Source organism: Cariama cristata, unplaced genomic scaffold (genome assembly GCF_000690535.1).
Source record: "Cariama cristata isolate BGI_N322 unplaced genomic scaffold, ASM69053v1 scaffold219, whole genome shotgun sequence".
Lineage (NCBI taxonomy): Eukaryota > Metazoa > Chordata > Aves > Cariamiformes > Cariamidae > Cariama > Cariama cristata.
In genome coordinates, this window is record NW_009636155.1 from 28,562 (window position 1) to 39,298 (window position 10,737).

General features: G+C 43.6%; 1 protein-coding gene across 1 annotated transcript in view; it reads left to right on the forward strand.

Annotated features, from left to right (window-relative positions):
* The window catches only part of LOC104167513 (transforming growth factor beta-2-like), a 24,526-nt gene that overhangs the window by 921 nt on the left and 12,868 nt on the right, over nt 1–10,737 (forward strand). Inside the window, exons 2-3 of the mRNA XM_009707800.1 lie at nt 898–1,036; nt 1,786–2,010. Of these exons, the coding sequence (XP_009706102.1) occupies nt 898–1,036; nt 1,786–2,010 (364 nt within the window). The remainder of the gene's footprint in view (nt 1–897; nt 1,037–1,785; nt 2,011–10,737) is intronic.

Here is a 10,737-nt window from a genome sequence, read left to right on the forward strand (position 1 = left end):
ATTCCTCCTGTGACTGACTTGTACTTGGTGTTTATTCTGTAGTCAGTTAGAACTTAGAATTACTCAAAGAGCTGCAACAAATCAATTATTAAATGTGTAACTGTGAGTAGTGTTGCCTCGTGTAACCAGGAGCTGCTGCATTGCTCAGAAGTTCTGGTAATAGCAGCCAGTCTAGAAACACTAAATATTTGGAAGAAAGTCTTTAAGTTATTAGTATGTCTTACTGATATCAATAATACTAGTAAAGATTTATTCTCATACCTCTGTTAGGAATAAAAGTAGATGTACTGGACTTGGCTTCTCCCATCTCTTTACATAGAAACCTGCTTTGGCAGGGGGGTTGGACTAGGTGATCTGCAGAGGTCCCTTCCAACCCTGATGATTCTGCGATTCAGTGATTCTGTGAAATGATAACTTGTGCATATTATATCTATTAAGAATTAGATATCTTCCAGAAGAAGGTGGTACTTCAATGGATAGATGCCTGGATTAATGGCCTGGATAGCCGAGGGCGGACAGCGGAGCAGGAGGCCTCACTGTGATTTCAGACAAGGCCTGGATCTTTCATGGGCGCTCACCGCCCTAACGTCGAGGCTGTCATCTCCTGCCACTGCATGACAAATCCTGAGCTATGTGACTAGTGGGAAAACTTTGTGTTTTGCAGTTGTTCTCTGAACTTCTTGCTGGAGTGGTCCTAGGGAGGCCTGTGAGCTTTGCTTCCTCAGCTAAAAATCCCCTCCCCGTCCCCCAAATACAGTTTTCCTCTTTCTTTTTTTTTCTTTCTGCACTTCAGTTTTCACGCTGTAAGAGAAAAGGAAACCTTTCCCTCAGTTTGAACAGAGATTTTTGTCAGGGCCTTTGAGTCATTTTGATTCCTCTGTCAGTTTGGCTCTGCAGTTTGAGGAGAGCCTTGCCAGACAGCAGGGCGAGGAGGCCGTGGCGCACAGGGAGGGCAGTCAGGGACGCCCGGGTTTCGCTTCGCACTGCTGGCCAGGAGCGGGTGGAAAGGCCTCAGATGGTCGATGAACCCTTCAGGGTAACCTGGGTCATGCAGAAGTGCTTTGCTGCTTAGCATCAGTCAGGGTTTACAGCTGGGAAGGAGGAAGAGACTGTTTTGAAACCTAAGCTGATGTTTAACACTGTTACTGAAGAATTTAGTCCATTTTTCTAACTGTTTTTTCTGCTTTCCCCCCAGTATATAGTGAGTGGTGGTTACATTTATGGCTTTTACTGCTTCCAAGTGGTCAAAATTCATGTAATTTTGTTTACAATGTCTACTATCTGCTTGCCTTTTCCCTCCCTTTCTTCTTCCTCTTCTCTTCCTGCCCTTGTCACTGTAACCAGAATGAATATTTTGTTCCAATAAAATCCTTTAATAACTAAGTATGAAACAAAATCTGAAGCTGCTCCATATTCTGGGGGGAAATGGGCTTCAGAGAACATACAGATCAGATGAGTTGATGTTACTTGTCGTCTTAGAGGATCCCTGTGAACTCTATGCAAGTCTGAAGGCATTTGCCAGATACAGACTGCTGTGATTTTTTTCCAATTTATAAGCATCCAGGATTTTCCACTAGTGTGTTGAAAGAGGGGAGGTTTAAATGCATGACCTGAAATAGAATTGGAAATAGTTGTTAATCGCTATTAATATGGTATTCCTATAATCAAACACATGTGAGGTTGTTGGGGTTTTTTTTTATGAAATTGTTAATAATACTGAATTGGACACTGGAAACTGAATCATGCTACAGATATTTCCCTTACTGAGGCCTTCTTGTATTACAGTGTTTGAAGGAACAATGCATTTTGTCATTAAAAAAAATAAAATCACACTGCCTTCTTGCAGATGCCATCCCACCGAGCTATTACAGCCTTTACTTCCGAATCGTCAGATTTGATGTCTCAGCAATGGAGAAGAACGCCTCCAACTTGGTGAAGGCCGAATTCAGGGTCTTCCGCCTGCAGAACTCGAAGGCGCGGGTCTCAGAGCAGCGGATAGAGCTGTACCAGGTATGGTGGCACCTCACACGTGTCAGCTCTCCATCTTTCTGCAGCAAACCCACCTTGTACCCATCTAGCAGGCAGAACAAACCACAGGGAGAAGCGGTTGAGTTCCGTCTTTCCAAAGTAGCCTCTTATTTCCCATGCCTTTCCTAGAAAGGACTTTATTCAAAATTACATGAAGCTGAAATGTTCAAAATTTTTCTAGCAATTATGCCTCGGGACTCCAAAGTTTCAGCATGCAGTGATAAGTGACGGAACAAGACATCAAACAATTATCCCCAGCATCTCTGTCTCCCAACAACTGGCCTGTACTCTAGTTCATATAGAAGTCAAATTCCTCTCTCTGGCTTGTGTTCAGGAGAAGCCTGTTAACCGTTCCTTGCAAAAATGGCGCTGTTAATAATTGGGTTTCAAAACTTAGTAGTTTCAGACCTGGCTTCTGTATAGTAGCCCAGGGGTTGAGGCAAGGGAGTGGACAATTCAGGGATTGAGGAGTGAGGAGGAAAATGACCCCATGACTCTCCCACTCCTAAATGTTGATAATATTGATGTTATTTAATCTTTAAAGACTTCAAAGCCATTAAAGTCACTTACATAGAGTCCGTGCATTTGTGCAAATATTGTCTAGAGCATATTTCATCTAAAACATAGTTCACTTTGCTGAGAAACACAGCAATCAAAGCGGCTCAGGTCCCAGCAATTTTATACTGAGTGAAAACTCATGGATGTTCCAGGAACGCAGGATTTGTTCTGCTGAAAACCCTGCCAGGTAGGATACCACCTTGCACAAGTGTATTGAGCCCCTCTTTGGCTTTGTTCTTGCTGCCCTTATTAGCTGTGCCTGAGCACTGTCCTGGGTTTGAAGCACTGTAGAGTTCAGTTCAGACCCAGTGGGTGGAAATTTGAGTTAATCTTCCCCCTCACTTTCAGTGTTCACCTTTTCCTGCCTGGTGTGGTCAAGGGTAAGCCGAACTTGGAGCAGAGAGAGGGGAGTTTGGGTTCACATGCTTGCTGAAGTGACAGTATAAGCCAACCTTAGAGGCTGACAGCAGGAAAAGGTGCAGGGGACTGTTTAGACATTGTTTAAATGTAGGAGGAGCGTGATTCCCGCTTGAATGTGTTTCGGGTCCACAGATGGTCACTGGGCACTTGGCTTCATAACTGCAACCTGGCTGCCTTCCTTCCCAAGGACAGGCTGGCAGAAAAGTTGAGTAAATAACATGTCATTTGTTAAAAGAGAAAGCTAGGAATCTTTGATGAGAGTCACTGGTGTCATCTATATATAACAGCCATCACAGAGAATTACACTACAAGTCCCTGTGATACTGCCACACCAGCCTGTTGAAACGATTGTATATTCTGGCTTGACCTCACTGTTCAGACATCCTAAAAGGAGTTGATGGCATCTCTGGGCTTTCTGTTCTACTTTTGAGAGCTATTAGTCAGCTGCCTAAAAGGAGTACAGCTGCAGTTGCCTGAGCTCGGTTCATTGCCTTTCTGTGTTTGAGGAGTGTGGGACACAAAGGGTTCAATGGACATAGGGAAGAAAGGGCCTTTGCTTGGCTGGAATTTCACTTTGTGATGAGAAACAGCTGGAGCTTACGTGAGAGAGCCTGACTCCAGCAAGCCTATGCCCATGGAAATGACTGACACCTGTATCCAGGGCAGGTACTTGGGTCCTTTATATAAATATATAGCTGGTGAGTAAGGCAATTTCTTTTTTAGGCTGGGTGGAGCATACTGAGCGAAGTGTTAGATGAGTAATGAGTGCAGGTTATTGTAGGATTAGGTCTTTTCTCCACCAAGTAACAGGCAAGCCAAAGGCAGCGAGCTCTGAGCGTGTGTTTGTGGCAGGCGTGTTTTATGCATGTTACTTTGCTCCTTTGCCTGTAGAGAGACAAGCTGTCTCTGGAGCATTTCCCTTGCGGAGCACCTATTAAAAGCATAAAAGCTTCCTGTTAGTTAGTCTCTCTGCTTTACTTCTTACAAGCTCCTGTGGCCTTCTTCTGCTGGTTGTTTTTTCCCCACTTTGATCATATTTATTTCTTGCAGTCTTGTATGCAGCTCTCCCCAAAACCTTGTATGGAGGTATTGTAGCTCTGTGATGGCCAATCTGAACAGCATGGATTCCTTGCCAGCAGCTTTACTGCAGGAGCATCAGAGTCCCTAAATACTGCTGCATCTAATCTCGCATCACAATGCGTGAGGTTAGCATGCAGCATTTAAAAGGAAAAGCAAAAGCACGGAGAAATTGAAGAAGAGGGCCCATGACCCTTATGAGTCCCTTCCTACTTGAGATATTCTATGATTCTATGATATATTGTAGGACAGTGCTGTAGAAAGCATGCTAAAACTCATTATATGAATTTTAGAGATTAGAAAGAAGAAAATCTAAGGAGCTGAAGGTGAGGAAGGATGGGTAGGAGACATTGGTGCCACAGTGATGCTAGAGGAGCTTCAGGGCTGCATAATGATATATTGATAGTGCAGATAGGGGTGTCTAGCAGAGGAGGAAGATATAAATGTGGGAGGTAAATGGGGAGAATGAAGAAGATGCTCATTTCACTGTAAGTGGGAGAGGTGAATATGTTCTTTAAGGGCTGAAGACTTACTTGGGTACCTTTGCTTCCAGCATGAAAAGCCATGCGTGGAGAGCAAGCCTTGCAGAGGAGATTGCTGATGGATTTGGCATGTACAGCTGCTGCTGCTCCTTGTGCATAAGCACTGCTTCCTGTCTTGTGAGATACATGCTGGGCTTGCCAGGGCTGTTGTGCCCAGAAGGAACAATGTGGTTTTTCATCTTGCATAAGCAACATTTAATTATTAGGGTTTTGTTTTGGGTTTGGGGTTTTTTTTTCTTCCCACCACGTTTCAGGTTGCCTAGTGTTTTGCTTTGTTGAGGCAATCTTCTTGATGAGGGTTTTTGAAATTCTTCTCATACCTGCAGTTTCAGGGAATGGTTGTTCCTCACACAAGCAGGAAGAGAGGGGCAGAAGTCTTCTGGAGAGAGTCAGAGCTCCCTTGTTGTGGTTCACTGGAAAAGTAGCCATCCCTGAACACATGCAAGTCTCCTAACTGCTCTCCAAGAGCTCTCTGATTTAGTCCAGTGGCGGTTTAGTAGTAGTATATATACCACTGGTGCAGAAGGGACAGTGTTAGTCTGAAGGACTATTTTAGGAACAGCTAGAGACAGATGTGCAGGGTAAATGGAAAAAATAAGCAAGCAGAGTATAAATATTTTGTTTCTTCTCCTGATTCTTTCTTTGTGTGGTCCTCTGACCTTACAGATCTACCCCTTAAAATGAAAAAAGAAATGCAAGACTGCACCTTTTCGGCTAAGCTTTCCTCGGGCTATGCTTGGCTCCCTTTTCCAAACCACATCAGAAAAGGACTTTGTGTTTTTGTGCAGCCCTTGTTTGCACTGACGCCAGGAAGGCAGTCTGGGGCTGCTTGGCATGGTGAGCCAGGGCTGTGGCCCCTTGCTCCCAGCCCCTAGCACAGCAGCAGCAGGACCCTGTTCCCACCTCAGAGGCAGGGTTGAAGCAGAGAACACTCCATTGTATTTATGCTGGGAGCAAGTGGTTGTGGAGCCGTTTGCTAGGTCTGCTGCCCACCGGCTTTCTCCAGGGAGTAGGTCCTCGAGATTAATTCTCATGGAGGTGCCCTGCATGCATCCACGAAGCCAGTGGACGAGTGGTAATCCCTGAGAGCAGAAACAATTTCTTTAGTGTCTGTTTTCACCCAGAGTACTTCTCTTGATTTTTAAGGATTAGTCAGCCACATCTGTGTGTTCCTGCACAGATGGGAAGCACAGTGCACATATTAAGTAGTCTTAGGATGGAAAATAATAAAACTCATAGAAGTAGGAATTTTCTTTTATAAGGCTGGTATAAAAGCCTCTGTCTCTACTTGACTCTGGTTAGGTGAAGCCACAGAGAATTAAATTCTTTAAAGGCACTATCATTTCTGTTGTTTCTTCTGCCCAGAAGTGAGGGTTAATCTGCTGGTAGTGCTGCTGATCATCAGCACGTTGGAGAGTGGGAAGCCGGAGGGAAGGAAACGGCACAACGTCAGATGCGCCTCCCATCCTTCCACTGCACCGTGTTCACTCGATGCACTTCTCAATGTGCACTGAGACTTCAGAAAATATTAAAAGGATCAAGTACTTTTGGGGGAGGGAGGAGGAATAATATTAAATAAACAAGTTTTAGCATCCTCCAGTGGCTCTTGCTATGTTTTTAAAGATTTATGCCAAATGCAGGCTTTATTGGAATTTGATCAGATAAAGCTCAGTTGTTATGGGAATGTCTTTGTTCATCAGTTTTCTTGCCTGCTTTGAAGACTTCATCACATCTTTCTTTTATTAAGGTGCTTCTGTATTTATGAATAAAGTCCCTGCACTCTTCAAAAAAACGCTTGTCATTTATGAATAAGCATTCCAAAAAATAAATAGGCACCACCACAAAGCTGGACAAGTGGAAACCCTTGCAGGGAGAAAAGCTGTTGTTCAGAGAGCACTGTGATATTGTTTTTAAGGTACTTTCATTATGTACAGACAGTCAAACAATAACAAGTAATAATTACTTCCTATGGAAGTGATGCCATGTTTTGTTAATACATTATAAAGCATCACAAAAAATGCAGCTGAAGCACTGATTTTTATCATCGTCGTTATCCAAGGCTGCTGTGGGTGGGGGTACCTGAGATGCGGAGGATGTCGGGGGCAAGTACCATGAGATGTATCAGAATGCAGGGTTGGAGCAAATGAACAGCACTAGGTTAAAGCCCAGGGGGAACATCGGATTGTGATGAAGAATTTGAAGCAAGCGGGAGCAGACCTTTGGTCTTTCCATGTTGGAGAGGGCCTGGTCCATGCTGAGTGCTCCTGTGGAGTTTGCTCAGGGTCTAGGAAGAACTGTCTGCCCTCCAGACAGCGGTAACCCCCGTTTCTTTAAAGACCTCTCTCCCTGCTTGGAGGTATGAGGAGGAAGATGCTGTGGAACATATTACCCCATTATGAGTCAGATTTAAATTTAAACCATAGTCAGTTGTTCAAATACTTTCAATTCAGACGGTGTTTTGTCTTGTTTTTCAGTTAGGGAATACGTTTAGAGTGAGCTACTATAGATTTGGGCCAAATCTCTGTGGTGCAAATCTGAGGCAATTTACACTGACTGCAGCAGAGCTACTCCAGACTGATCTCTGTATAATCAGGAGCAGAGGGGCTTTGCTCTCTTTTCTTGCCAAAAAGTGCCGTCTGTAATGCCACGGAAGAAAATACCAGGAAGCAGGATTTGTGGCTGTGAGCTGGCGCAGGATGTCTGTATTACAGATATCACCTGGGGCATTTGATTTTAATTGACTGCCGTTGCTGTGACGCACATCTAAAGTAGTAATTTGGATCTCACAATTTATGTATTGCTGTCCTGAAACCAGACTCTTGCAATCTGAAAGGTTGCAAGGTTATGTTAAATGGCAAACGTACAGTGCTTTTTGAAGTGCCAAACTCTGTATAAAGTGTGGACCTAATAACTTTCTACTCTCCTCCTCCTTCCCCAGCCCCCTCAGCAATAGCTCAGGACCAGAGGAAGTTAATTTGCAGTAAATTTCAGTGGAATTGTTGCTTTCTCCTTGTTCCAGAATCCTTTTTTTTTTGTTTGAAATACTGTATCCCCTACAAAAAAAAGTCAGTACGCTGGAGACCATGTATAGAGTACCTTTGGCAAATAACCTGTGAGTGTAGGTAAGGGGAAGTATTTATTGCTGCATCAAATTCACTGCGATTTAAGAGCTTATCTCAGATACAGCCACCTCTTGCCAGGAACAGAGCAGTTATTGAAGACAACTTGAAGAAGTGAGTAATATCGCCATTAGCTACTGGCACGAGCCCATATATACTCCCAGCTCGACACTGCCATGGATAGAAATGTGGGGCACTGAGATGATAGAAATATTGCCGTTTGTGTACATTATAGGGAGTGTAGGAATGCAGGACATGGGTCAGAAACCAGCCACTAGGTTTGGGTTCCTGCTCTTCGGACTGCAGTCTGGTGGAGTAGCCAAGCCCACATTACACTGAGACAAGAGCAATTTTTAACTAAGCACTGCAGCATGCTAGTTACTATGCTGAGGAACATCAGGTTGGTTTGCTGGCCTTGCGCTAGGGAGCCTGTTGGAGGGGGAAAGGTAATATTGGTGTTTTGGGGAGGTGTGGGAAACAATGTGAAGCCTTGTTGGAGAGAAGCCTATATGAAGAAGAACAGATGAAAGAAGAAAGTGGAGGACAGGAGTGTTTTGGGTAGCAGCCTGTAGGTGGTGGGAAGAGAAAACCCCAAGGAGAATCGTGACTTATGGAGAACAATGCAGGCAAGAGAAGGGAAGAAAGAGGAATGACTTGCGGAAGAAGACAGCGTCTTAGCAGTAAGTCCAAAGATAGCAGAGAAAGTTGCATGCCAAAATGTTGCAGTGAAATGCATGTGGACATGAGATACATCTGTTAGGCACAGGACTGAGGAAGAGGAAGGGCTTGGGGGACCTGTGCGTAAAGGGGAGAAGAACACAGGAGTACCCTGCAGGGTCTAGGGCATTTGGCTGGAATACAGAAACCCACTCTGTTTTTGTTGACTTTGGCTTCACTTTGTTGATATTTTAATAAAACATAATGTGCCTCTGGCAAGTTAAAGCTAAATGCTAGATAAGTTTACAGGATTTTTTGTTTTGCTTCATTTTATATAAAATCTTTCTTTGGAACTATCTTAAAATCTCCTAAACGGCAGGAAATTGCACTCAATATTTCAGAATCTTCCAGGAGGAGGACCCCAGACCCTCCGTTCTTGTTTATTGCTTATACAATGCCGAGTCTTCCTGCCTGCTTAAGCATAAATCAGACTGCACGGCCTCAGGGCTATATCCCCAACTTACACTTTATATGTATCTTCAGTGGGAAGAGGGGAACAAATGGAGAGGAAATCCCTCCTCAGGATCCATTATCTTCCCAAAGCTCACCCCCTCACCACAGGGCAATGCAATGAGTTCAGTCACAGCGATTCCATGACACGCTTGACTTCCCCTCCTTTTTTGACCTGCTTTAGCCGCTCATCTCTTTACCTTCTTCGCACTTCACCTTCTTTTACCTTTAAGCGAGTAGCAGCCAACGCTGTAAGAGAATCCTACTGCAGCTGTAGCCCATCCAGATATAAAAGGGGTTGGGTTATGTGTGCAATATGTTCTTTTTATTTGCAAGTTTGCATGAAGAACGTGTCTGGCAAGTTCTGAGCAGATGGATCAGAGTGCTATGATTTTTTTAAAAAACTTTGGCAAGTACTCCATACCTTTGTATTTTGGCAGGAACTCTGCATCTCATATACTAGTCTCTAAAGATTCTGCCCTTGGTTTGAGTCTGATTCGGAGACCTTTGCAAGTAATGGAAAGACTTCCATTGATAAGCAGGGGGGCTGTAAAGCTCTTTTAACTCCATAGCACTGAAGGCAGAGTCTGAATTACTCTTTTGCAGAAGTGGTTACAAAAAGAGCTTGAAAATCTGCACTGAGAATTTTTGAAAAAATACAGAGTCAATCTCTTGCACTAGTGGTGATAAGAAGCAGCTAAGATTTTGATAGCCAGTAGATTCCCAGTTATCTGGCAAAAGGTAATGTGTGGAGGCTCTGCGCTTATATAGCGAGTAGGAAACTGGAGCAGTTTGCAACAGAATTAAGGGTTTACTTGTCCTTGTGTCCAGGATAGGATCAAAGACCTCGAACTAAACCAGGGAGTGAGAAGGACTGAGAATTAGCATGGTCATTTTTTAACTTTAATCTTCAGAAAGGGCTGGATGAAGTCCCTGAGAGCTGTATGAGGAGACCTTTGAAATCTGGAATCAGGCAGCGAGTGAATCTTTCAGTAGGGTGAATAGTATGTAACAATTTGGAAACCACAAGCAGCTGCATATGCATATTCCACTCCATTAGGCTGGATTCCCCTGCAGGTTTCTTCTAGTTCAGAAGAGGTTATCCTGAACGGCAGTTTTCAGCCATGATGTTGTGCATAGCTGAACTTATCTCTACTCTGATGTTAACCAGCATTAGCACATCATTTACCACTGGATCTCATTGTTTGGGCTTATTTACTTTGAGCTTATAAGTACATGTCAGGTTATTTCCATTATTTTAAAAGGCCCTTGAAGTTCCAATGGAAACCATGGATAATGACTGATAAGTAAGAGGAAGATTAGTGAGCCTGCCAAGATGTTGTAATACACAAGAACATCGCAGGAGTCTGAAATGAGAGAGAAGAGAAGGGAAGGAAGGAAATTATCATGGAGCCAACAGCATCTGGAGGGAGGAGATCAGACAGTCCAGAATGAATAGAGAGGAAAAACAGATTAATAGCAGGTTTTTATAAGATAATGCCATAGTTACTACCCTTCAGTGATTGCAGACCCATGCTGGCTGACAGCAGTGACCATCCCAAATACCAGGGCAATGCAGTGGAAAGGATAGATATTTTTAAGTGGCTATATGATCTTATTACTATGTTTTGAAAGTTCATCAACTTGTTTTAAGAAGCTGTAGGTTGCCAAAAATATTTCCTAACAGTTGGTGACTGTAATTCTCAAACTCAGCTATAAAATGCCCTTGTTGTTGCTAAAGCTTGGCCTTTGATGTGTGTCTAGGGTTTTCTTGGCTGCAGCAGATATATGTCATTGATGCATCAGCCTGTCTATCATCACTGCTG